The 27203-nt window shown below is 57.6% G+C and overlaps 2 protein-coding genes and 1 long non-coding RNA gene across 5 annotated transcripts in view; 2 read left to right on the forward strand and 1 right to left on the reverse strand.

The window, feature by feature from the left end:
- NEK6 (NIMA related kinase 6) overlaps positions 1–23871 on the forward strand; it is an 85860-nt gene extending 61989 nt beyond the window's left edge. For all 3 annotated transcript variants that reach the window (XM_053908277.1, XM_019421180.2, XM_019421179.2), the window contains exons 6-10: positions 51–159; positions 518–625; positions 10675–10769; positions 18646–18759; positions 22268–23871. In XM_053908277.1, the coding sequence (XP_053764252.1) occupies positions 51–159; positions 518–625; positions 10675–10769; positions 18646–18759; positions 22268–22378 (537 nt within the window). In that variant the 3' untranslated portion in view covers positions 22379–23871. The remainder of the gene's footprint in view (positions 1–50; positions 160–517; positions 626–10674; positions 10770–18645; positions 18760–22267) is intronic.
- LOC128778643 (uncharacterized) lies at positions 18766–19727 on the forward strand. Its single transcript, XR_008424344.1, has 2 exons — positions 18766–19436; positions 19479–19727. It is a non-coding gene; the product is annotated as an uncharacterized LOC128778643 (long non-coding RNA).
- A 998-nt stretch (positions 23872–24869) lies between the features above and the next one.
- Positions 24870–27203, reverse strand: part of PSMB7 (proteasome 20S subunit beta 7) — a 58816-nt gene continuing 56482 nt past the window's right edge. Inside the window, exon 8 of the mRNA XM_019421182.2 lies at positions 24870–25110. Coding sequence (XP_019276727.1) covers positions 24999–25110 — 112 coding nt within the window. The 3' untranslated portion in view covers positions 24870–24998. The remainder of the gene's footprint in view (positions 25111–27203) is intronic.

Raw genomic sequence — 27203 nt, forward strand, 5'->3', positions numbered from 1 at the left:
CACCTCCCTTGCGGCCCGTCCCCCAGGCCTGTCTGTCTTCCCCACCGCAGTACTTTAAGAAGCAGAAGCGGCTCATCCCCGAGAGGACGGTGTGGAAGTACTTCGCACAGCTGTGCAGCGCCGTGGAACACATGCACTCTCGCCGGGTGATGCACCGAGGTACGCGTCCACCAGAGCCCGCGGGGTCTGGGCACCGCCACTCCCCCCCAGAGCCCGCGGGTGGGGCGGGGGGGGGGGGGTGCTGGGCACCCCTGGGGCCCAGGAGGCAGCGTTCCCTGCTCTGGGGAGAATGGTCTGGGGACATCAGTGAGGAAGCTGGACCACTTTGTATTCCCCGGACAGGGGCGTGTGAGCATCTTGCCTGGCCTTCGGGGAGTCCGGGAGTCCAGCCCAGGGCCTCGCACGTGCCCATTCTCCGATTCCCCCGAGGACCCGCAAGATGCTCGACACTGTGTCCCGCCCTACCCGCCACCCCCCCAACTTCTGCCCCCACACCAGCTGCCTTCTTCCTCTGTAGACATCAAGCCTGCCAACGTGTTCATCACGGCCACGGGCGTCGTGAAGCTTGGTGACCTCGGCCTGGGTCGCTTCTTCAGCTCCGAGACCACTGCAGCCCACTCCCTAGGTAAGGAGGCCTGTGCACACATCCCAGCAGCGGCTGGCGGTCCTGGGCGACCCTGCGGGGAGATGCGAATGTTCACCCCACAGGGCCTTTGGTCCGTTAACGCAGGAGCATACCTTCCTGAGCCCCAGTCTTTACTAACCCCTTCACCACAGTGACCCAGAGCAGGGCGAACTGAGAGGCCTCGGCTGGGGGTCCCCTGCGTCCTCACGCTGCCTCGCCGCCCCTTCCAGGAAAGGACGGCAGAGCCCGTCCGGGACGGCGGTCCCGTCTTTCTCTTTCTCCCGTCGTGTTCCGTCCCGTGGATGCCCCACGCTCGGTCCAGTCCTCCTGGTGGGGGACACTGGCGCTCTTTCAGGTTTTGGCTTTTACACGGCAGTTTTGAAGCCCCAGGGACCAGGTTACCAGGGTCTCACCCAGCAGGAGGTGACATTGTCGCTGGACTGTGAAGGGTGCAGGGGAGCTTGTGGTGCAGGGAGCAGGGGACGGGTGAGCCGGAGAGTGGGGTGCGCGGGGCGCCGCAGACGGGGGCGCCTAAGTGCCAGGCTCGCTGGGCCGGTACTGTTCCCAGAGTTGGAGAGCACCTGAGGGCTGGACTTGGGGATACACTTGGGCACGCGTGGGTTTCGGGTTCCGTGAAGCAATGCCAGTTCCGAATCCATACACCGGGTACGTGACTGGGTATGAAACGTGGAATGTTGGAGGATGAGGAGTTTTCATTTGATTAGGAAAGAGAAACCGGGAGGCCCCCAGTGGAACACAGACGTGGGGGTCCCCTGTGCGTTACAGCAGGGCATATCCGCATTTAACCAGGGCTGGGTGGGAAGGACGCAGATATGGCAGGGGCATCCTGCTCCCAGCGAGCCTGTCCCTGGTTCTTGGAGGTGGCGTTTGCCGGGGAAGGTGCTCCTGAGGCTTACCTGCCCTGTGAAGGCCGACCCCCTCCCTTGGGAACCACTCTTTTCTCCACGGCCCCAGCCTGTGTGTCCCCCACCCTCTCCCCGAGTGCCTGCGGCATGCTGTGAGTACAGAAAGCAGCTTCTGGTGACAGCGAGGTGTTCTCCCGGAGACACACTTTCCTGGTGGAATCTGTCACTGTTCATATAGGTCCCGATGGCTTAGAGGCTTTCGGGGTAAAGCACACAATCAGGAGAAGTGCACTAAGAGATCAGCAGCTCTGATGTGTGTGTGCGCGTGTGAGTGCGTGTGTCTGAGTGTGTGAGTGTGCATGTGCGTGTGTGTGTGTGTCTGAATGTGGGGTGTGGGCAGGGCTTGAAAGGACGTCCCCTGCGTTTATGACACTTTACTCACACCTCCAATAGCCGGGAGGGTCCACAGGACCCTTCCTTTGTGCAAACGAGGAATCTGGAACCTGGGAGCTTGAGGGATTCTTCTGAGTCACATAGCAGAGCCAGGACTCGAACATGGGCCTCTCCTCCGGAGCCCACGCTTCCTCCAGAAGACCAGGGCTGGGCCGTGGAAGCTGTGCTGGCTCTCCCTCCAGAGCCCCCCAGCCTGCCGTGCCGAGAGGAAGTCTTGTTCCCTGGTCCCCTCAGACCCTTCCTTATGAAAATCAGTGCTTCGGTGAGTTTGGGACTGTTTACCTCTCTGGTTTAAGAGTTTCAAAAGGCCAGACATTCAAGGGCAACTGTCAAAGAGAAGAGTTAAAGCCACTGCCTCTGTCCCCTGTCAGTCAGGTCCCTCCTCTCGGTCCCTCCACGGAGGAGACTGCGCGCTCGTCAGAGCCAGTTAAGATCACATCATTAGGAACGGGCAGAAATACGGGCTCGTCCGACAGTGTGAGTTTATCGACTCGGACTGGTGCACTTATTATATTAATGAGAAGGAATTGGAACTGGGGAAAAGGCTGCTTGCTAGGCCGGGGTCTTCCCGAGGCCTCTGAGCAGCGACCGGGCCCAGTGGTGGATGGAAGGAGCCCTCCTGGGGCCTTGTGCCCGTGTCCAGGGGACGCCAGGGAGCTGCGAGGCCGCAGGGGGCTTGGCGTGGGACCACTCTCAGAACCGAGGGCTGGGCTCCACCGCAAGACGGCACAGAGCTGAAACCCAGGGCCCGAAGTCCCCCCCGACATGGGAGAAAGGCCCCCTCTCCACAGTGCGGGTCTGCCACAGCTAAGTCTCCTGCACAAATTTGCTCCGGCAAGATATCAGACTAATTGCCGTTGCGTCGTGACTCAGAAAGGGACTCGGGGGTCAGGGCTCCTTCACGCCCCGCGCGTGGGTATGAATTATGTATCCGCTGTCCCTGCACACCTACTATGTGGGGATGCTGTGGCGGGAGCCACGTTACCCTGGCAACTACCTCCTCTCCTGAGGCTGCTGACCCCCTGGCAAGGCTTATGCAAATCGCATCCCCTTCTGCCTCTCCCTCCCCCGGGCCCCTCCCCGCCTCTGTATTTGCTAACACGAGGCTGGCATGAAAGGGCATTAGTCATGCCATGGCCGGGCTGACAGGTGCGGTACCCAGCGGTGGCAGAGCGGCTGCCTCGGTGTCAGGAATAGGAGCCGTAATTAGAGCGCGGAACAGAATGAGCGTCAGACGAATTACCAGGCAGCAGATCATATTTGTCAGGAAGGATTGCATACATAAAAATTAAGTGACAGTACACGCCGGCGTAATGAAAGAAAAATGAAAGATTTGCCCATACACAGCTCACAAGCTACAAGCAAGTGTCTGGCTCCGAGCAACGGCGGCAGCTGCAAGACAAATTGTAGGGCTGGGAGAGCAGGCCCTGCTTGTTCGGTGGCAGTGACAGGGCGGCCGCAGGCTGGGATCAGGGGTGGGCAGGGAGGCAGCCTGTGCCCAGGGCGCGTGCCGGGCCTCAGCCACCTCGCAGGTCCGAGTGGGGGCAGCCCAGACAGGTACAGCGGTCAGGGCACGCTGGCTTTCCCAGGCTGTCAACCCCTGGCCTGACCACAGGGCAGAACTTCCTTCCTTCTCCCTTCTCCTGGCCGACCGCCCTGGCCCAGGGCTGGGTGCTGGAGATGGGATCCCGCGGCCTTCCCTGCTCTCAGGAGGCCCCCAGACACAGCCAGTCCCAGGGTGGTGTGGGAAGGGGCAGGCAAAACTGTCCCCTGAGGGCCCCTGTGTACGGGCTGGGTGCCGGGCTCTTGTCTCTAAACTGTGCCCTGACCAGCCCTGGGGGGGTCCGGGGCCGTGCCCGATCCTCCCAGGGCTGCCCCTTTGCTTCCGTTTTCTGTAGTCACCGACCTCACCGAAGACGTGAGTTAACAAAGAAGACAAGGCTTAAAAGATGTCTGAAACGTGTGGCTTTTTAAAAAGTCATCCCAAACGAGGTTTATTATCTCCATTTGACAGATGAGGAAACTGAGGCCCAGAGGGAGGGATACCACATCCCTGTAGTCACCTGGCCCACAGGGACTAGAGCTCCTTGAGGTGTCCGCTCCTCTCCAGGCACAGCCACGGCATCCTGGGAAATGGGCTTGAGTCCAGATGAGCTTTCTGGGTGCCCAGCCACTCAGGGGAGAAGCTCATCTACCCTCCCGGCAGGGCTGCAGGCAGGGAGGATGGCCTCCGGTCCTTGCCACGCTGACAGTCCCGTGAGCGTGCCCACGCTTGGCACCGGGTAGGCCCTGGGGAACAGCTGCTGAGTGGGCACACGGACCTCACAGCCAAGCGCCCCTGGGGACCCCGCTTTGTGTAGATACGTCCCCTGGGCCACCTCCTGCCCGTTCCAGCAGCCAGGACGCTTGGGAGTAACTGGCCTAGAAAACCTGCTTCGGCAGGTACATCTGGTTTCTGAACTCTGATCTGGTGGAGGTCCCGGGAGATCACACCTGGCTGGCAAGGGGCACCTGGCTTGTCTGCCACACCCTGGCATTTTTCAGGGCACAGACTGTTCCTGGTTGAGCTGACACCAGAGAGGGAAGGAGAGGGTCTCAAGAGGACAGCACAGGAAGACGGGATCCTGGCTGGGAAGCAAACTGCAGCTCACCTGTTTGTCCGCTCATTCACCTGGCCGGCTCTGTGCCAGGCCGGCCCCAGGGCCGCTCACCAGGAAGGCCCCTGCTCTCTGGAACTTACAGCCTGGGGGCGGGACGGGGGGCGGGTTGTGGAATCCACTTAGAGTCTCCCCCGTCCTAGTGCAGTTCTAATAATTGTACCCCGGGTGTTACGGGCGACAGTGCTGCAGCCTCCCTGGGGGAGGGGAGCATCCCCGTCCATTAACAAAGGAGGAAGCCCGGGTGCCGCCAGGTGAGCACCTTCGCGGTGCCCGCGGGGTGCTCCAGCCAGAGCCCGAAGCGCGGCCACCCGCCTTCCCATCCGACACCCCCGGGCCGTCTTGGGTGAGACCCTAACACCTGGATAACAGGGTGCTGCACAGAGTGGCAGGGAGGTGCCTATGTGGCTGCCCAAAGATCCAGTGTCGCGGGGAGCAGGGACAGTCTGGAGAGGCCTCGAATGCCAGGCTGAGGACCTGGCCTTTCTCCCTTGGGGGGATAAGAAGCCAGCCAGGCATGGGGGGCAGGGGCCCCCGCCTTGGGGCAGAGGAAGGGTGGGAATAGGCAGGACAGGGAGGGCCAAGCCAGTCGGTGGGTGGAGGGGAGGGGAGCACTCTCAGGATGTGGGGGCCTGGTTGGATGTTGGGGGTGGGGAGGGAGTTTCACAAGACAGGTCACAGTGAGATGGAAATGTGGGTCACAGGGCCCAGCCTGGAGGGAGCCAGCCACTCCTTGGGTTCCGGAATCTGGTCCTCACTCCCTCCTGTGTTCTTCCCCCACTCGCTCACTTGCTCGCTCGCTTTGCCCCCTCTCCCGCCCTCCTGGCTGCAGTCCACCTCTCCCTCTTGGGGCCCGAGGGGGCCTCCCAGAGCCCCTCCACCTGCACCTGTGGGTCAGTTGTCCTGTCCCCGTTTTCCAGAGAGAGAAGCCAAGTCTCCACGAGGTGGAGCGGAGGCCTCCGGGGACCCTCAAGTGCAACCCCTCTGTTGCACCACTGGGGAAACTGAGGCTGGGAGAGAGAATTTCAGTTCCTTCCTGCTGAGGGGTTGAAGCGCGTGCCGCCTCGAGTCCATGCGGTCCCCACCTCTGCCGCCACGATTGCACACGGGGTCCCAGCCCCCAGTCACACCTGGCGGGTGGGTGTCGGGCGGGGACCCCCATTTCTCCAGCCATTTTCAAAACTGCCGAGTGGGGAAGAAGTGCAGCCCACAGACGCCAGCGTCTCCTTCATGTGAAATCTTTGCCTTTTTCATATCTAATGAACACGTTTCAAACACGGCAAGCATCTCCAGACGCAGCAAAGTTTGTTTTGACAGGAGTGGCGCATCTCTGGGATGCGGCCCCTTTAATCAGCCTCCGCTTTGAGGTCCCACGTTCTCCTCTGATATCCACCCGGTTTGAAATCCGGGAGTTCTAGGCAAAGACGCGGGGAAGGTCGGGGTTTGTTAGGCTCCTGTTTCATACGCCAGCTCCGTCCCCCACTGCGAGGAGTGAGGGCGGGGGCTGGCTGGGATCTGGCGGGGCTGGGGCTCCAATGGGAAGGCTGCTGGAAGGGGGCTTGGGCCCACCTGAGTGTCTCCGGGTCTGCGCTGCTGCTTTGCTGGCAGTGACCAGGGGCCCCTGGGGCAGGATTGGGGACCCAGTCGGCTGTGGCCTTCAGGGCCCCTCCTCTTGTTGGCTTCTCCCAATCTTCCCCAGAATCACCGCTCCCTTGGGGCTTGGGGATGCATCCTCCAGGGCCAGCCGCAAGCTTGGGATTTCTTTGAAGTGTCTCATTTTATCTTTAAAACTCATGCAAGTTGTGCATTATGCTTCGTTACGTTTGAGTATCTGTTGTCAGTATAGAAAGCAGGTCTTACAGACTTACTCCCAGGAAAAGCTGACAAAACAGGAAGAGTTGCTGTGTTCACCCGGCGCAAGCTGAGCACCCCAACTTTAAGGCTCACAGGTGGGGTCAAGAGATCTGGAGAATCGGCCCAGGGGTGGGGGCACGAGGACCCAGTGCCCAGCGGGGACAGGCCAGATTTCCCTAAGTTAACACTTCGTAAGCTTGGTTGCTCCGCAGGTGTCTTGGCATCTGAAAGCATGACCATGGGGGGGGGGGGGGGCAGCCCCCCAGACTGTGACATGTGTCAGCATCTCCCCGGAGCTAGGGAGAGATGCCGTGTCCCAAGCACTGGCCCCAGAGACTCTGATCCCATAGGTCTGGGGATGGGCCGGGGTCCACATTTTTAACAGGTTTCTACAAGTGATTCAGCTGCAGCTCCTGGTCACTCCAGCCTTTCTCTGTGTCCTTCTAGACACTTTCGGGGACTGGAAACTCACTGCTTCCTGATGGGCCCACTCCTGGGAGGGCCCAGCACAACATCAAGGCTCAGTTAACACTGGATGCAGGACAGATGAATGGGTGGACTGATGGATAGATGAACAGACCATAGATAGACTGATGGATGGGTAGATAAGCAGACAATAGATGGGTGATTATGGATGGATGGATGGATGGATGGATGGACAGGCAGATGGATAGAATCTGCAGCGCTGGCATCTTAGAAGAAAGTTCACGTTCATCTGGGTGTTTGCCTTTCCCCCGCACTGTGGAAATGGGTAAAAGCAAAAGGAGCCATGGAGAGGTTGAAGGTTGGGTGCAGCATGGGGGAGAAGTGGTGCTCCCTGACCTTTCTTTCCCCACGTTCCCCAAGGCCTTCACCACAGGCAGGCCCGAGGAGGGAGAAAGTGGTGACAGAAAAGAGGGACAACCCAGAAGTCCAGGCCTTACCGAGCAGCTAGCTTTCCCTGGCTGGGGGAGGGGCAGCTTACCTGGACAGCATGTGCAAAGGCACAGAGGTGAACCGAAGAGCAGGTAGGGTTGGGCTGGGGTGGCAGTATGAGGGTCTCAAGCAGGGGCCGGGCACTCGAAGTCTTCTCTTTCAGGTGGGCCTGGCCACGCTGCAGGGCATCTGTCCCAAGTTGCTCCCATAGAGGCCCAGGTGGGTCTAAGATGAGCAGAGGACAAGACTGAGGGTGGCGAGAGGCGTCGGGACCAGCCTGTGCTCGCAGCGCCCAGGGCCTGGGCCAGGAGTAGGGGTGAAATGTGGCCAGCAGCGGACACTGCTGTCCCTTGCTGAGGGACAGGGCCCCTGACCTCCATCCACAGCCTTCCTGGTGCCAGAGTCCCTTACCGTCTGGTCTGAGAGCTGGTCATCCACTTCGTATTTGCCCATTCATTTTGCTCCCTCGTGACCAGAATATACAAGAGGTTGCATATAGGACGCCGTCTCTCCAACATGCATTTAAGTGATGGCTGCTGCCCTTGCTGAGGACTGCTGCCATCAAAGGGTGTTGGTGTCCACATACGGCACCAACCAGTAGGCTCCTCCACGGCAGTACATTAAACAGGCGGTGCATTAGGCTGCAAGAAAAAGGTGTTAACAGTGACGACGCGGGGACGGATTCATTGACTCTGTGAGTAGGCACTTAGAAGATGCCCCCCAGGGGCCTGGTCCTGCACAGGGCACCGGAACCCTCTGGTTAACAAGGTCCTGCCCCAGAGCGCTCAAGCCCAGAGCAGGGCTTCCCATCTCTCTTCACAGCCTTTACAAGTTGGCCGTGGTAAGTCCTCATCCGTCTCTAATGACTTGAGAAAACGCTAGAAGGTAATCAAGTTTTCAAGCAGCTAAACTTTTCAATGTAAAGGACCGTCCTTGAGTTTGAGATTGTGAGTTCTTCCACTTATTCTAGTGTTAAACCGCCTTCTCTTTTTATAATAATAGTGCCACTAACTGGCAGTTGGGGTTTTGTACTTTTAAAACCACCTTACCTGGCAAAATCAAAGTTGCCCCAGGAAGTCTTTGGCCCACGAGTTTCTGAAGCCTGGGCCCCTGCTTTAGGGCGCCTGTCGTTTTCCAGCTCACTGAAAGGCCTGTTCTCCCTCAGGGTCGCGCGTGTTTCGTGACGCAGGACATCCTTCCATCGCAGGTCATAAGCCACATGTCAGGCTCAGCCTCTGCCGAGCTGGACTCCGGCTCCCTTTTTTTTTTTTAAAGTTTATTTATTTTTGAGAGAGAGAGAGCATAAACGGGGCGGGGTGGGGAGAGGCAGAGAGAGAGGGAGACACAGAATCCGAAGCAGGCTCCAGGCTCCGAGCTTCCGCACAGAGCCTGACGCGGGGCTCGAACTCACAAACTGTGAGATCATGACCTGAGCTGAAGTCGGACGCTCAACCGACTGAGCCACCCAGGCGCCCCTGGACTCCGGCTCCTTACACAGACTCTGGCTGGAGCAGCAGCAGCCACCATCATGTCCAGGTGGCATCTGCAGGCCAGTGGAAATGTTCTCTGTGTAGCAACCTTTAAGGTCTGATCGCAAAGCATCCAGGACAGTCATCCTCCGAATGGACTGGGATCAGAGTCTCAGACCACAGATCTGTTTACAAATCCTGACTCTGGGCCCCCCCTCCGCCCCGCCAAAGCAGCCCCTCTGCTGCAGTTTGCCTGCCTCTGGTGATGAGGAGCTCACCTCCTCTCAGGAAACCCTCTCATCTTTGTACAATTAATTCCGCATCGTCAAGGGTGTGCCCCCTCTGCTTTTTAACTGAATTCTCACGTATATACATACCCTGTTCTTGATAAAAATGGAATCAGATAGCGCATGCCCTTCTGTCATGGTTGCTTTCACTCAACACCGTGTCTGCGAGATCGACCAGTTTCGTGGCTCCTGTTTGTTGATGTTTACTGTTCCATTGTGTGAACAGGCCACATGAGCAATTTATCCATTCTAGCGTCGATTGGCTTTTGTTTCTAGTTTCTGGCTATCGTGAATAAAGCCACTTTGCACATTCTTGATCATGGCTCTTGATGGACAGAAGCACTCATTTTTCTTGGACATTGACCTGGGAACAGACCTGGCAGGTTATGGGATCAGCAGCGTTTTCAGCTCGATAGATGGTTTTCCCAGGTGGGTGTACTATTTTTTTGTCCCCATCGGCAATACGTGAGGGTTCCAGTTGCCCACCCCCCCCCCCCCCCCCACATCATCAGGCTTGGTTTATATCTGTCTTTTTAACTTTGACCTCAGGTGGGTGGATGGTGGTAATTTGCTGTGCTTTTAATCTGTGTTGCCTTGATGAGTAATGAGAAAAATATCATTTCATGTGCTTATTGGCCTCTTGGAAATTCTCTTTTGTGAAGTGCCCTTTCAAGTCTTTGGCTAACTTGAGAGAGGGGGTTGTTTGTCTTCTACTTACTGAATTATAGATGCTTTAAAATATTCTGTGTACGGGGCCGTTGTTGGGTATATGTATGGAAGGACTGTTTTCTTCCAGCCTGCAGCTTGCCTTGACTCTCTAAATGGTCTTTTGGGGAACTGAAGTCCGTAATTTTAGTGAAGTCCAATTTATCAGTCTTTTCTTTTATGGTTACTATCTTTTCTGTCCTCGGTTTGATTTAAGACATCTTGGCCAACCCCAAGTCTGGACATGCCGTTTGGTGCCAGCCAAGGGTAGTGGCTAAGAGCTCACTTCCTGGAGCCTAAAGATCTGTGTTTGAACCGTAGTCCTGCCGCTTTTCTGAGCCTCCATTTCCCCATCTGTAAAGTGGGTATGCCTCCTTGGGGGACTGTTAGGAACACGAATGTTAGGTCAGCATTAACAGGTTTTTTGGGTTTTTTTTTTTTTCCTTCCCACTGTTGAGAAATCTGGACTCTTCTAGGATTCAAGCACTCACCCTAAAGGACATTTGATCAGTTGCTTCCCAGAGCCTGGCCACTGCATCCCACACCCCCGGGCCCTTGGCAGAAACACTGTCCCCAACTGCCCAGTCCCCAGGCTGATTCTCAGGTGTGAGGAGGTCCCTGTCCCCAGGGGCTTTAGCACCCTACCCAGTGTGGGAGCTCCGGTCCTGTCCAGCGTCTCCTCTGGCTGAGGGGGGACAGGCGGAGAGGGAGAGGGGGCTGCCCAGGCACCCGGGGAGACCAAGGCTGGCTCTCTCCCCAGCCTCCACACCTTCCCCTCCCCCTTACGTCCTTCCCCGCACAGAGCATAAGCACCCACCCCTCTTCCGTCTTCCTGTGTTGCAGTGGGGACGCCGTACTACATGTCACCGGAGAGGATCCACGAGAATGGCTACAACTTCAAGTCCGACATCTGGTCTCTGGGCTGTTTGCTGTATGAGGTGAGTGTCTGCCTCACGGCTCAGCGGCGTTCAGGGAGGCATGCGTGTCAGGGACCCAGCCGGGGCAGGGCTCCCCCGACCAGCTCAAGGTGGGAACCCAGGGATGTACGGTGTCCACCTGTGACACGGGCACCATCTGGGTCCTGTCCTTCACCCCACTCAGCCCATCGTCTGCCTGATTAACACCGTTGGGCTGGAGGACATTGTTAGATGTGTGACCAGTGGCAGACTGGGTTCCATGCCACCCTTGGGCAGCTCAGAGGGAGACAGACTAGAAACAGAGTCCAGTGTCTGCCTGTGGCACAGGCAGGGGGTCTGGTTGCCCCAGTTTCCCTGGTAACCAGGGTGCTCCTGTCCACTGTTTGACATTCACCCATGCCTCAGGCTTCTGTTGGGGACAGAAGGGGTCAGCTCTGGCCCATGCTTCTGAAGCCCTCGCCACAGAGGGTGTCCACACTCTCCCGGGCTCAGCAATATGGGTCTCACTAAAGACCACTGTTCCCTCCCGTGAGCCATGAAATGGAGCCACCAAATGGCCACTTCCAGATGTGGTGGTCAATCAGGATGGAAGGACGGGAATATTTCTGAGTCTTGGCAGGCTCAGACATGAGACGCCACGAACAAACAGAAGCTCCCGCTCATTCTGGCCAGCCACCCTTGGGGGTCTGGGAGCACAAGCCATTCTTAGCCATGAAGCTGTTGCAGCCGCCAGTGGGAGGGCAGGGGGCCTGAGCCCTCCCGTGTCTTCACGCTGGCAGCCACACCCTCCAGCACCCTGGCCCTGGCCCCGTCGTGCTGGGCAGCTCTGGGATTCTGTGCATCCTGCTGAGCCCGCCTCTCCATCTGTAAAATGGGAATAGTACCCATCCTGCACCGTCACCGTCCAGATAAATGCAACAACAGATGTGAAAAGCTTTGACAATCCTCCAAGGGCCATGAGACCAGAAAGCACGGTTTGCTTTCAAAATTGGAACCTTGATTATTTTTCTGCTTTCCCCGGAGCTGACTTGAGCACATGTGGGGTCTGGCTCAGAAGTGAGAAGCTGAAGAGGCCCCTTATCACGCTGACGTGGCCCGTGACCGCCAGGGCGGCGACGCTCAAGGTAGCAGCCAGGGGCCACCGGGAGTGTGTGGGTGTCACGGAGACTGGTTTCTTGGCTTCCTTGGGACGGTTGCCTCTGGGAATTGACCTCACAGTCCTTGGGCGTGAACTTAAGGAAAAAGCTGCCCACTGCTGATCCACGTGGGGACCGTGGTTGCCTCTGTGGTCGGGGCCTTTGGCAGTAGGGTCCCCCCCTCCCCACGTTACTGATTGAGACTCTGAGGTCAAAACTGATCCCTTTGCAAGGTTGAAACTTCACAGCAACTCAAATGCTTTTAAGAGCAGACATTTCATTTTAAATAAGCAACCTAGTGGTTAAAGAGGAAGCCAGGTGGCATTTGTGCCTGGGACCCCCTTCTCCCGGAGGTCAGCAGTGTGGGCCACCCACGGTGTCATCTTGAAGGTCTGAGGGGGAGTCGGACCCTGACTGTCAGAGATGGGGAGCAGACCTGCTTTCCGGGACCCCACAGGGCATCTGTGGTGGGAGGAATTCTTTTAATGGCCACCGAACGGGAGCAGCCGGGGTGCGGTGGTGCCCACCTGGTGGCCGCAGTGGATCAGGGAGCGCAGGGCAGTTCCTGGCCCCCTCAGGCGGAAGAGGGCTGCGTTCTGTATCCTTCCCCGTCCCTGTCTCCCTCCACAGCCCGGCTGCCGTGGGGTTTGGGAGTCAGAGTGGTTGAGCAGGGGGGTGGGCGGTGACCTTGGGAAGGACAGTGGGTGCGGGAGGGAATGTGGAGGGGAATTGGCGTCTTTAGCAACAAGAGAAAAGAGATGAAAGTCGGAACTCTCCTTAGCAAGGATGACAGGAAAGGAAAGAAACCCGCTTTTACTGGGTGCCCCACGTGCCTGCACATTCGTAATAGCCCCAGAGGGCTTGTTCGGTTGCGTTTTGCCTACAGTGAATGAAAGCCAGGTGGGCAAAGCTCCGGAGTCTCAGAATCTCTGGCACCGGTATCTGCCTCCCAAGATGAATCCTGACTTCGGGGTCTCTCCAGCCATCTCTCCAAGTACAGTCTCTTCTTCAGGTGAACACCAGGGCCACCAGGGCTAAGGCCAGTGACAAAGCCAAGCCCACCCTCCCTGGGCTCCGTGCTCCTGTACCCACAGCCCTGCCCCCCTGCCCCTCTGAGGAGGGGGTTCCAGCCCCCCACTAACCGGGCGTCGTCCACCCCGGGGTCAGTCTTCAGGGGGCCGGACTGCCGCTCCCGGTCTCCCCAGGACCAGGCAGATGCCCTCCGCGTAGCAGGGGGCAGGGCGTGCGAGTTTGAATCCGACTGTGCGCGTGCGTGCACGCAGCTAACTCACGTGGCTGCGGTAATTTGGGTGAGAGCGCGCAGGATCCTGGTGTGGGGCCACTTTGGGCAGAAGGACCTGCGTTCAGAGCTCAGCTGCCCCCTCACCCCATGAAGGCCCTGGGGCAAGTCAGCGTCTCCTTCCAGGAGCTTCCGTCACCCCAGTACAAAATGGGGTCACACCGTCCCTTGCTGTGAGGCACCAACAGAGCGTGGCTCAGAGAAAGCCCTCTGGCAATGGCAGGCAGGTCACTGAAGTTCATTATCCCCCGCCCCTGCCCCCCCCCCGCCCCCCCACCCCTGCTGCCCGGAGCTGCTGACCCAGTGCAGGCCGATCAGTTGGCATCTACCCCACAACTGGCCACGTTTCCCTTTTTGCTTTGGCCAGCAGGAAACCAGAGTGCAGCTTGGCCCCCTTTTCCATGGAGGACTCAGCTTTGTCCCCCTGCCTTCATGGATATCGTCCCTGGTTCAGATGGTTTGGTCCTCTTATTTTTCCATTCCGGGCTTGGGATTTCCGTAAGCCGCTCCCTGCCTCTGTGAACCCCGAGGGTCTGCAAACATAAACAGACAGACACGCGGGCCACCGACCAGGGTGTGAGCCCAGGGTGGGTGCGGCAGGCGGCAGGCTCATCTCCCCGGGGCCAGAGGGTGGCAGCTGGCTCCCTGTGCTTGCGCCAAGCCCCGGGCACAGAGCCGCCCTGCTCCCTGCCCGAGCCTTTGTCTCGGCTTCTGGAGGCTGATGCCCACCCAGGCCTGCCACACTCGGCCCGTGGGTTCCCGGTAGGCGGTCCTCTGGGTCTCGGCGGCACCTAAACGCGCGTCTAACAAGGCAGCGTCCGTGTTCGTGGCTCACCAGCACCAGCCTCTCGTTCAGCTGAGCTGATTTACGTGTCGGCAGCATGGGGGGCCGCACAGCTGGCAGCCAGGGAGGGACGTGTTGGCAGTGGGAGGTCAATGAAATCAGTCAATTCCTTCGGGCATTGACATCCTTGGGGACAGCAGGCACTGATCTAAGGACCTGGGCCTCCCACAGAAGAGGGCTAGTGTGGCTGATGTGGCCAGCCGTGGCCAGCCTCTCGGAGGATGTCAGGCGGCAAGGGCTCTGCTGCGGGCCACCACCCCTCTCCCCACACCCCCGGCCCCGCGGGGAGCGGATGTTTTCCCAGCAGACAGGGAGGGAGATGCATCTGTGCCCAGGGCTTGGTAATTGGGAGGAAACATCCCGCAGACACGGCTGGAGCTCCCGCTAAGCAGCCTGTGGTGGGTTCCAGGAGTGCCGGCGAGAGGAGCTGCCACAGAGGCTCCGCGCCCACGCAGCCCCTCCAGACCACATCTGAGGATTCGGCGTGGCTCCTGAGGGACACACCTGAGCCCGGTGGGGGCGGGGGATGCGTGAGGTCTGGGGCGATAGCACAGAGCGAGAGAAAACCTGCCCGATGCGGCCAGGCCTGCCCTTCCGGGAGCCCCAGCATGGACTGGAAGTCTCAAAAGCCCCCCGTGTGAGTTTCCTCTGGCTGCTGTAACAGGTTATCACGAAGTCGAAAACAACATTATCCGCTTACCGTTCTGGGGGCCGGAAATCCAGAATCGATTTCAGTGGACAGCACGTGTTGGTGAGGCTGGTTCCTTCTCCGGGTTCTAGGGAGAGCCCATTTCCTTGCCTTTTGCATGGAAAATAGGTGACCTGCATTCCTTGGCTCGTGACCCCCTCCTCATAGCACTCTGGCGACACGTCTCCTCCTCTGCAGTCAAATCCCCCTCGGCCTCCCTCATGTAAGGACACTTGTGGTTACATTTAGGACCCACTTGGACCAACCAGAAGAACCTGCCATCTGGGGCACTTAATTCGATCACATCTGCTGACTCCCTTTTGGAATTTAAGGTAACACGTTCACAGGCTTCAAGGATTAAGAGACAGACGTTTCTGGGAGCCTTTATTCAGCCCACCATGCCCCTTTCACCGCATCCCCATATCCAGGGAGGAACTCCTGAGGTCACTTTAAGATGCTGATGTTGACCCGTGGCTAGTGAGGAGCTGCCACAAAGCACCGGCTTGTGTCCCCCAGGAGTGGGCGCAAACTGGGATCTGTCTTGAAGAGGTCAGCACCAGGAGAAACCGGCCAATTGGCTCAGCAGCGGGGAGCCCCGCCAGGCCAGCGCCGCCCGGGACGTTGGGGTGAATCGGGGAAATCACGCTAGGCCAGTCCCAGCCTGGCTCTGTGCGAGGAAACTGAGGCTCGGGGAAGCGGAGAGACTTCCCAGGGTCACACAGCAGGAAAGTGGCCAGGATGGGCGCTTGTCCCCAGGCTGCCTGTCAGAGCCCACTCCCCTGTGGACAGGAGCCAGGCCCTGGCCACACAGGACGGGCAGGCCTTCTGGAGTAGGCGCCCCTGGTGGAGAAAGGGACCCGGGCCTCTGCCCAGAGCCCCTGGGAGACGAAAGACCAGGTTGTGAGGAGCCAGGAGCGCCAAGTGACTTCAGCAGCCTCCCCTCTGTCCCAGAGATGCTGGGGCTTGGCCTTGTTAGAAGGCCCGGGGCTTTGTTTTCACTACAGTCCGGCGGACTGCCCGGGCTCTGCGGAATTTATTTATTTACACGAGAGCTCAGCTCTGAAGCACGAGCTGAAGGAATTGGCTCATCCGGTGCCAGCCTCAGGATCTTCGGCGGGGGACCTTCTCACAGCAGCCTCAAGGGACTGAGACCCAGCAAGAAAGCAGTGGGGGAAACAGACTAAGAATCAGCCGCCCCTGGCGCAGAGGCGCGTTTGGAATCGTGGCTTGACCCAGAGCGTGGTCCGGCTGCCCTTTACCTCGTGGCAGAACAGGGCTGCAGACCGCTTGGTGATTGGCCTCTGGGAGACACTAGGTGACAAGATGGGCGTCGGAGGCCCCGACAGAGCAGGAGTCAAAGGCAGTTGCCCTTCTTCCTGTGACATCTCAGATCGCACACCAGTCTCTCCGAGCTCCCCCGGCGGGGGCTAGTGCCGGCACTCTCCCGGGTCCCCGGTCGTATGTCATCCCGATAACGCCACAGAGGGACAGTTCTGCATTTGAGGAGCAGCGCTGAGAGCCACGGCTCCAGCAGCCCTGACAGACAGCCAGGATCGGCCCCAGACGGCGATTCCTCCTCCGCGTCGCCCGTGCAGACGTGGGTGGTCGCCGGTGCGAGGATCTCGTCGTTCGGGGTAATCGTTCTAATCCCAGCCTCTCGGGCAGCCCGAGGTTCCTTCACAGCCCAGTGCCCTGATCCGGGTGGAAGGCCCAGGGCCCGCAGCTGGAGGGGCAGCGGGGGGGGATGTCGCTGCCACTAGAATCTGCCTGTGTGGATGGAGAAGCCGCTGTCAGCGGGGAGGCCGGGGGGAGGGCTTCCCTGGTGGAGCCGCTGCCGACCCCGGTCAGGCCTGTGTGGGAGGGTGCCGGAAAGGAGGCAGGGGTGCGCTGAAGGCCACCGATTTCTGGGGCCCTTTTGGACTCCTAAACAGCAAGGTTTGTGCAGATCAGCTTGGCTCGTCGAAGGGCTTCGCCAGCCTCCCAGCTCCGACACATGGAAAGCCAGGGCCTGTGTTAGTGGACCAACATTTTAAATGTCCTTTCTACTCTGAACAGAAACACTTTCCAGGAAAATCTGTCTTAATCATCTAGCCACGACTCGCGGGGCACGCAGATCACCCCGAGTGACCGCCCCGGAGCCTCAGCTGCTCTCCGCTGTGGCAACAGATGTCCTTTTGAAGCTGCCCAATTAACCCTTTGCACCCGAGGCTCTCATTTTAACTATTGGAAACGCATCACCCGAGCGATGCCGTTTTGCACACTCAGTGGTAAAGCCAGCTCCCCGTCAGGCTGGCGGAGCCCGCGGCGGGCAGGGCCTCCACGTACACAGCCTTCCCTGCCGAGGACCAGGGCCACTCCCCATAGCCCTCCTCAGGGCGGGTCGGAGTCCCTGGTCACGGGAGGAGGGGTGAGGCCGGCCCTGAACGTCCACCTGAAAGCTCGAGCGTGGCCCAGGCACCTGGGCGCACAGGTGCCGCCCCGGGCAGACGCCTGGACCGGGGTCAGAGGAAACCAGAGTCTCCAGGTCACGCTCGGCTGCTTCCCCAAAGGCCGTGTGTCGGCCCAAGGATGCTGCCTGGGTCTGAAGCCCCCTGGGCCCTCCTGAAGGAGGCCGGCCCTGCCCTGGGGGCCACCGGACCTGTTCACGGGGGTGCACAGAGGTTGGGGGCAGACCGGGACACTAAAGCTAGCGGGCACCCATAAACCCAGCACCCGTGGGCTCCTTCCTGCCCTGAGATCGCGCTTGCTGGCCTGTCCTCCGGGGCCCGAGGACAAGTGAGGAGTCCTCGGGTAGCCCAGTGCCCCGGCCAAGGAGTCTGCACAGAGTGGCCTTGGCAGCCCGGCTCCTCGAAGGGAACCGAGGCCAAACGGACGGGCAGGCACAATTACCCAAGGGCACTTCATCACCGGGAGGCGTTGGGCCATCTCTCGGCGGCAGGCGACAGTGAGTGGGAGTGACAAGAAGCACTTGAATCCCATCGTGGATTAATCAGCAGATGGGGCCGGCGGGCACTGCGCTGGGCCGCCACGCGGCTGCCTGACGGAGCCGCCCGTAGCTCCCACGTACCCCCTCTGAAGACACCCCGCCAGTAGTGCCCTGAACGGTCGGGGTGGGGAGTCCGGGAAGCCTCAGCTCCTGGCGCCTCTGGTGCCAGCCACGCCTCACCACAGCCCTGTGCGTGGAGCGTCTTTGCGTTTTATGGACGAAGAGACCAGAGGGCAGAAGACAGAAGACGCAGCAGGCAGAGCGCAGAGCCGGGCACTTGCTCCCACCTTGGAGCTTCTGCCCAGCGGAGGGTCCCAGGCCCCTGCAGTCGGTGGCCGGCGGCCAGCCTTCTTCCTCCCGCCCCTCCTCCCTGATGATGTCTGGGCGTCCAGCTTCCAAAGAGAACCCTGAACTCGCAGCTAGCGAAATAGCCAGAATGCAAACCAAAACCTTACCTCCCCACCACTCCCAACACGCTAGTCCTCGGGTAAGTAATTCCGTAAATGTACTCCTCGGACATCCTCCCACGGGTGTCTTTGGAATTGCTTCTTAGAAGTAGAAGACAGGGTACCAGAGCGGGCCTGCTGGGCCCCGATCCCGGTGAGCAGAGCCTCTTTCCGTCTGCCGGCGCGGCACGCACGGCCAAAACTCAGGCCTTGGGAGCTGAGGTGTGAGGCGGGGTGTGCCTGCGCGCGGCTGGCCCCGCCTCGTTGCCCTTCGGGTTTTGTCACTGAAACCTTGTGCCGCTTGCTTTGCTTATAAGACAAGGATCACGTTAAAACTGCTTTCTATTGAATCCCAGCTTCGTCGGGGTTGTGAAGCCAGCCTGCCCGACAGTCGCAGCAAGGACCAGAGAAGGACCGTACGGCCATCCGGAGCGGTCCCTTTTGTCCCCGGACCTCAGGGCTGCAAACTCATGCCTCTCACCCTTCTCCCCTTGCAGATGGCAGCTCTCCAGAGCCCCTTCTATGGAGATAAAATGAATCTCTTCTCCCTCTGCCAGAAGATCGAGCAATGTGACTACCCACCTCTCCCTGGAGAACATTACTCTGAGAAGGTGGGTTTGCTGTCACCAGACCTGGGGACTCCGATGGCCAGCAGTGGCTCACGAGCAGAGGCATCTTGTGGGGTTGGGCGGGGGTTCACCTCGCCGGGTGGACATTTCTGGGAAAGCGACTCAGTGAGGGGGCAAAGTAGATTAGTTTTACGGGAGAGGTTTCACAGACACCAGTGTGGGCCCCCAGCAGCAGTCTGTGGCCTGCCCACCGGCACCGAATCCAGCAGGAGCTGGCCGGGGAGGCCCCGTGGGCACACTTCTGCCCTTTTGGCTCCCAACCCGGTGCTTGAGTGGGACGCTCGCTGCTGCGGGTCATGGAGACGGGCTCCACGTGGTGTCGGACAACAGGAACCAGATGCGGAGGCGGGAGGCGGCGGCGCCTTGGCTTGCCCCGTAGCCCGGCCGGCCGGCTGCTACTCCGCTCCCACGACCGGAAGCCACGGCAAGCGGACTGGTCTCCCTACTGTCACAGACCTGAGTCACACCTTGGGTTCTTACCGTCAGCGTTCTGCTCTGGGTCCAGACGGACAGGTCTGGCATTGGGTCGTGCCAGCTACTGGCTGAGCGTCCCCTTCCTCAGGTCCGTCTTCTTGAAAATAGGGCTAAGATTTCACCTTTGTGAATCAAATGTGAAGGTGAAATGGCAGGTTTACGACACAGCCTGGCTGAGGGCGGATGTGACAGATGGCTGAGGCTGATGTGAGGGTGTGAGGGCTGAGACGGATGTGTTCACTTGCACGCTCCCTTCACCGTCCTCGGGTGAGTCCCTTCTGAGTCTCCGTTTCCTCGTCTGTAACGTGGCGATGATCCTAGACTCTACCTCACAGGGTCGGCGTACGGATGAGGGTAATGCACGTGATGCGCTCAGTTTAGCACCAGGTTAACACTGACTGGAAGCTACTGTCACGGTAACAGCCCACGTTTATGACTTACCGTTGAGTCCTCCCCGCTCCCCAACTCCCATTTTACTGAGGAAACCGAGACACGGATAGGTTAAAGTAACTTTCCCGAGGTCACGTAACTTGCGAGCGGTGGAGGCAGGATTTGAACCCAGAGACTCCGCCCCCAACCACTGTGCCAGCGTATCTTGATGGCACATGTCTCCAGTACCCAGGTGTCCAGCTGGGATGAGGCGCCACCTGTGCAGCTCGCCGCGATCCCCATCCCGAAGGTTCCGAAAGGAGCAGCCCTGGTCTCCCGGGGGCTTGAGCTGCAGAGACCAGGTCTCCCAACGTGCTTGAACCCCATGTCCAGGCAGGCCAGCCAAAAGGGTCGTCAGCCACCCTTCTCTTGGCAGGCTTCATACTTAAGGCTGTGCTCACTGGCTTTGCACGCTCCCAGAGGAGAGAGAGAGGACCAGGAGTACACATTCCTTGGGTTGTTCAGTACACACTCTCATGGCCTTTGCCTCAGTGGTTTACAGAATTCTTCTACGTATCGTTGGAAGAAGTCGAAGTGCTCTGGAGTGGAAGTTGGCAGGAAAGGAAAAACTAGATTTCTTAACCAAGTTAATAGTTGCATTTGGTTTTTCTTTTCTTACCTTTTTTTTTTTTTAAGTTTATTTTTGAGAGAGAGAGAGAGAGAGAGTGTGTGTGTGTGTGTGTGTGGGCGAGGGAGGGGCAGAGAGAGAATCCCATGCAGGCTCCATGCTCAGCATGGAGCCCGACGAGGGGCTTGATCCCATGACCACGAGATCATGACCTGACCCAGTTATCAAGAGTTGGATGCTTAACCAACTGGGCCACCCAGGGCCCCCTCTTTTCTTACCGTTTTAAATTGGGAGGGGTGCCTGGATGGCTCAGTCAGTTAGTTAAGCATCCGACTTCAGTTCAGGTCATGATTTCACGATTCACAAGTTCCAGCCCCGTGTCGGGCTCTGTGCTCAGAGCCTGGAGCCTGCTTCAGATTCTGTCCCCCGCCCCCCCCCCCACCACCTCTCTCTCTCTCTCTCTCTCTCAAATAAATAAATAAATAAATAAACAAACAAATAGCATTTTCAAAACTTTAAAAAATAAGTAAATTAACAAATTTGGAACTCTGTACCATTTAGAAGCTTAGACTTGCAATTTGGAGCAGATCACAACTTCTCTCTGCCTTCCAGACAGAAGCTGAAATGAATGAATCTGCTGAGTAAAGCCCTCAGCCCCCTTCCCTCCCAAGTCCATCATTCCAACTCCGTGACCTCGTACTCCCCAGGGCATCTGGCTTTCACCTCGTACACCCAGCATTTCTAGGCAGTGTGGTGAGGAGAGATGCTTCTTAGCACTGGAGTCACTCAGTACACCTCACTTTTGAAGTTTACATCGCCTCTTAGAAATGGGTATAAAGACACTTTATTGTCTGTTTCTCTTGATTTCTGAAGTTTACCAAACTTGCTCTTCTTGCCAACCGCACAGTCCACTCACAGAGGAGTAACTGGGAGTCACAATGACTTTACCCCGATGTGTTTTTCTTGGGTACATTAAGCTGTCAGGGGCCAGCCGCCGCCTTCCCCTGACTGCTGTCGGGCTCTGAAAAGTACGTGCTCATCGTGGGCAGCCTCAGACTCCAGGCGTGTTGGGCTGACCGCAGACTCGGCCTCAGCGCCTGTCCGGGGGGCTTCCCGGTGCCGAGAAAGCAGCGGAACCCCAAAAAGGCGGCACGCGGACTGGAGGAGATGCTCCCAATGCCCGACCCGGAAAAACTTCGTCTGCAGCCCGAAACACCTCAGGTGTGAAACGTGGAGCACGTACAGTAGCCCCGGGGCCTCCGCGTGACCCCTCCGCCCTCCCCAGACTCCCTGAGCGTGGCCACCGAGTCCACACGAGCCCCCTTATTGGGAACCAAGCGTGTCTCCGCCGTTGCCCCCGACCCCAGGGCAGGCCAGCCCCTCCAGCACCAGGTATTTAAAACTGCAGCGGGCCCAGTGATGCAAGTTGAGACGTAGGCTTTTTAAGGTCATTATCTTAATTACCATTAAAATAATTGGCACTCTGGCTATCAGAAGAACGAGGCGATCAGAGGCTCAAGGCGCCCCTCCCCCACCCCGAGGCAGGAGCAGCCTTCGGTGTCTGTATAATTAAAAGCTCTGTCTTTCATGAGCACAATAAAGAGGCCAGGGGGTGGGCAGACTGCAGCCCTGCTGCATGTTAATGCATTTATTATCATCAATAAGCCCTCGCCTTGAGTTTTGTCCTCTGGTTTGGGTATCCGCATGACCGACAGCACGCGCGCACACACACACACACACACGCATACAGCAGCGTGGGCAGCTGGAAGTTCACAGCTGTCTGGACGTACCCGCTCGCGAGGTCTCGGAGCGTGGCCTTTGGGGCCGGACAGGCGCAGGACTGGTCTCGGCTGGCTCTCCGCGGTGGCCGTGCCTGCACACCCGTCACTTACCGGAAGTGCCAGCCCTCACCCCCCAGAGCCGCGAGGGTTGAAGGAGTCGAGACAGGTCAAGTGCCGGCAGAGCCTCACGAGGCTACTGCTTCCCTACAAATAACACGCAGCGTTCTCTCTCTTACAGTTGCGAGAACTGGTCAGTATGTGCATCTACCCCGACCCCAACCAGAGACCGGACATCGGATATGTGCACCAGGTTGCCAAACAGATGCACGTGTGGACTTCAAGCACCTGAACGTGGACGCGGCGTGCCTTAGCAGAGCCGCACCACTTTGCCTTACTTGAGTCTTCTCTCCAAAGTGGCCGCCTGGTAGCCTAGATCAACTAAGACAAGAGGGTTCAGCGGGTTCCCCGAGGGGGCCGGGCTTTACAGCAGATGCCGAATGCAGAGCAGCTGGGGGGAGGGGCACTGGTCACACGTTAACTGGTGGTCAAATTCGAAAGTCCTTTCTTTAAACTTTTGTGGACAATCTCAGCTGGGTTGTTACCAAGGGTGAGTGGTTCGGCGAGCCACTGACGCGCCCCATGTGTCTGGACTGTAATGTGAATCTTGAGGATAATTCCTTCAGTGACCTGTCAAGGTTTGTAAGAACAGGGGGGTTGCAGGAGACGGTGTGATTTGTAGTGAGCCTTTCAAAATGGTTAGTAGCAAGTTCGGTTTAGCTCTTAGAATCTTTTTTAAAAAATCAAGCTGTGTGCTTGCTCTGTTGTAAAAGGATAAGGTGGAAATTTTTTTTTTTAAGCAGAGTGATTTTCCTAATATTTTATCTATGTTTATAACTCGATGAATGACGATGAGGAGAACTCAGCATCTGGCACAGAGCTTCAGAAGGCAAATAATATTGGGAAGCCACGTGTGCCTTCCATGCAGTCCGGCTCAGCCGCCTTCTCCTGAACACCTGCCGTGTAGCAGGCACTTCCGTCACCTGCTTCAGTGCTGGCAGGTCACTTAACGATCAGTGTTAAGCGTTGTCCTCCGTGGGAAGGAAGCATGGGGTACAAAAAAAACCAAAAAACAAATATAAAACATGCCCTTGGGCTGTTCTCTGTGCAAGTTCTGGTTCTGCAACTTCCCGCCGCGACCCTGGGCATCTTCCTTAGCCTGAGCCTTAATTTCTTCATCTGTAAACTGGGACTAAGACTATCTACCTTCAGCGTTGCTGACAGAATTTGAAATAAAATCTGCAAGTTACCTAGCATCATTGCCTTGCAGACGATCCCAAAATGGTTGCCACTCCCCCCTTCACAAAACTGACCCATGGACCATGTAAGTCAAGAGTTAACATACAGTTGTATTATGCATAGGAAACCAGAACTATGTTCATTTATTTGTTCCCAAATAGGATTAACTGTGAAGACTAATTTATAAATGTGAACTTAAGGAAAACTCAAGCTCTGAAGGAAATCGTTTGCTTATACTCAAGTTAATCCTCAAATGGTCTAAGTTGTCACCCGCTGACTTGGTGACAGTTCAGCCCTCCAGCTAGATAGAGACATGCCCGCCCGCTCTGTTAGCGTTCTGGTCAGGTGGTCCGCTTGCAGCCAACTTGCTGACCAGGGGCCCAGGCCTCCCTGGGGATAAAGGACTTGGGCTGGGCCACTGCTCTGTTTCCATGTGTGAACTCTGTTCTACTGTAACACTGTCGGGTTTGAGACATTTTCTTCAGATGCAACCTTTGCTTTGTACTTGTTCTCCATGTTTGAAATAAAATGGGGTAAGAGGGGTCACTTCTGTCAATGTGTACAATTCATGGGTTCATAATTTTAAAACAGCTTCGTGTGTCAGCAACATTTCTCGAGGCGCCTTTAAAAAACATTTCTCAGACCCCAGGCATTCTGAGTAATCTTGGAATTTTCTTCAGCTCCCCAGATAATTCTGACAATCGTCAGCCACAATGCTGCCCTAAGTAACTGCATTGTTCTCCCTACCCCTCTCTCTGCAGTTTTAACAAGGGGGGGCTGGACCGAGGGTGGGTTCATTCTGGAAGACCTTGGTGCCGGGACTCTTTCTTGTGTATCCCAGCACGCTATCTCTAGGGGAGAGTCGAAGCCCTATCTTCTGCCTCGCCTCTACCACTGAAGGTTTTTCTGATTCCACACAGGTTTTTTTTAACACCTACTCTGCTTAAGGCTCTGAGCCTCTACTGTGTCACCCTTGGCAGAATCCGCCTCAGACCCAGATGAACTTGCTTTCTGCATGCCATCTACGTCCAACACTATGAGAGCAACACTGCCTACTCCAGAACGCTCTGGAGGCGTGAGATTTCAACCATTCAGCAGGCCTGAGTGCCTGTGAAATGATGGCATCCTAATCATTACCGACAGCCCCAAAGCGTTCCTCTGACTTCCGTGAAACCGGCCCAAGTGGAGCGCACCCAGTTGTACACGGCCACGGAGAAGCAAACTGTCCACCTAACCTACCTGCATTTTCTGCGTACTTAGAACTGATCGTCTCTACTTTCTTCCTATTTGGCTGCTGAGGTAAAAGGCTGTGCTGCCCTCACCCTAAAAAAACAAAACAAGAAACCCTGGGACCGCCCTGAAGAAAGACAAGTAGCACAAGGGGTGGGGAGAAAGGTCCATCTGACTGCTGCAACGGATGAGGCCTCACCTGCTTTCAGGAGGGTGACGTTGCTCTCACGCCTGCTTGAACGCAGACTGGCACTCAGGCCAGGTCACTGAGCCTTGGTGGCCAAAAAACCACACGACCCCCAGGCCTCAGCCACTCAGTTTGGTTTTCATTTTTTATTGGGTTTCATCAGCACACACTGCCAAATGAATGTCTTACGGGGGAGCCTCCACCGCCCCCGGTCCGGTAGAGCAGTAACCCCGCCACCCCAATCCACGGACACCATTCAGGAAGTGTCCATCGTCTGCACGGTTTCTTCCAGCACCTCGAATTCCAGGCTAGTGACCCTTTCCGTGAGGACTGCGGTGGTCCCTTTCTCACACCTGTACCGGCCAAACCTAACGGGACAGAAACAAAGGCCGAGTTAGGATCTCCTCAAGGGGCCCCACACGGGGCCGGAGCGAGGGACATGCGCTCAGGTAAGGTGGCAAACAGCCCGGACGCAGAGCCTGGCTCTCCTGACTCCCTGCTCTGTAGCCTGGGGGGGATTCATTCAGCCGTCCCGAGGCTCGCTCTCCTCAGTGCTCAAGTGCCACAAAATAGGGACGCCTGGGAGAGATGTGCATTAAAAGCACTCCTGCAGAGCACCTGGCACTTAATGGGCACTCAGATTTCCTTCCCCACCACCTTACCATCCCCAGAAGATGCTGGAAAACACTTGGTCATTCGCCTTCGAGCATCAACCTCCCAAGAGCACCTTTCAGTATCAGCGGGAAGCAGATCTGTTAAGCCGCCATCACCCTTCTCTTGTATAGAAAAAAGGATGACTTAAATGTTACCTTGAACACTTCAAGAACATTTTAAGTATAAAAATGGCACAGCCGCACTCTGGGCTTGTCACTGTTGACGACACCCTTGAGCCTCGAGGAGGGTGGCCTGCTGCCTGTGGCGGCGTGGCGGATCACCGCGACGACACTCCCCACACCTCTCTCTGAGTCGACAGCGGTTTCTCTGAGCACAAGCGGTCTGTGAGATCCACATTTGAGCTGCTAATTCTCACACTGGGGCCAGGAATTACAATATCGTCAAACAGTACAAATCCAACTGTTCCTCTGGTCTGTCCCCAGCTGGGACATTATTTCTGTCAATCTGGCATGGACTAACAGAAGGCTGCTAGCTGTGCCATGACCACGTGCTCCTCGAAAATCACCCCCTCGAATGGGCACTTGTGCTCAAACAGGGAGCGGGAAGCGGAAAAAAGTGGGTGACGTCAGAGGAGCCTGAGCAGCAAAGAATGGCTGGCCGCGTTTCTGCCAAACCTTCGGGTCCCAACCACACCCTTCCAAGGAGGGGCCAGCAGCACCTTTTAAAGATGTGCCCCACCCGTCCGTGCCAGTGTGAAGACGTGGCTCCCTCCCCCAGACCGGCCCTTGGCAGCCTGTCCTCTTGGAGCCAGAGCCCCACGTGGCTGCTGCGCCCAACTCCTCCGAAGCACAACATCTGTGGGAGGCCTGGCCGCGGGCGCCGCCCCGCCACCCTAGTCATGGCGCCCGGTGTCGGCATGCAGAGAGGGCTTCCTTCCCGGAGCAGGGCTGCGGAGGGCTGGGGGCAGAGCCGAGAGGAAGGTGCATGGCCGGGTCTGCACCTGCCCAGGCCTGAGGCTCTGCCCCCGCTCTCTCCCCCGCCGGACTGCCCACTCTGGGAGAGGTTCCCCTACCCCAGGGAGCGCCCCAGCGATCAGCCACTGGCAGAAAAGGTGACGGGAAGATCCCAGAGTACACGCTGTCGTCACGGGGCCTGACGCCACATGGCACCCGCCTCAGGGCCCGAGGAGCGAGCAAGCTCCGTCTAGAGAGCAAGCTGCCCACACCTGCCACGGGCCCAGCACCTTTCACACCACCTCACTGAATCCCTCACAACCAGCCGACGGGATCATTTTGTTTCTGTTCTCGTTCAGTCTCCCTTCCAGAGGAAAGCCAGCGTCTCCAAGAATTAAGATGTGCTACTGCTGAGCACAGGTTCCTTGTCCAACACAAATACTTTTCCGTGGCTCCAACATGGCTTCCGGAATCCTCACCCAGGACACCGTTCAGTCTGGATGGAGTGTAACCACGCCCCCTCCCTGAACTCTTCGCCATGGACTTGTTCAGCTCACGCAGCATCTTGCAAATAATGGGGGAGGCAGTCCATCAGGGAGTTTGGCAAAGCCTGCTCCCCCAGTACAGCGCCAGGTACCCCAGAGGTCGTTAGAGATCACCTAATCTAGCTCCATCATTTCAAAGACTGGGACACTGACGCGCCCAAAGTCACACGGCAGGCAACGAGATCTCTCCAACCCCTGAGCGAGAACTTCTTGCTGCTGAGCTGTCCTACCCTCCATGAGCACACGGGAGTTCCCACAATGCCGAGCGCAGTGCTGGTTCTCAATGTTCTACTCTTTCCTTGGAATTACTCCCGATTTGGAATCTGGGTATGAGTAGTGAGCGTTAAA

This window comes from Panthera pardus, unplaced genomic scaffold (assembly GCF_024362965.1).
Source record: "Panthera pardus isolate Hobbes unplaced genomic scaffold, ASM2436296v1 HiC_scaffold_20, whole genome shotgun sequence".
NCBI classification, from domain to species: domain Eukaryota; kingdom Metazoa; phylum Chordata; class Mammalia; order Carnivora; family Felidae; genus Panthera; species Panthera pardus.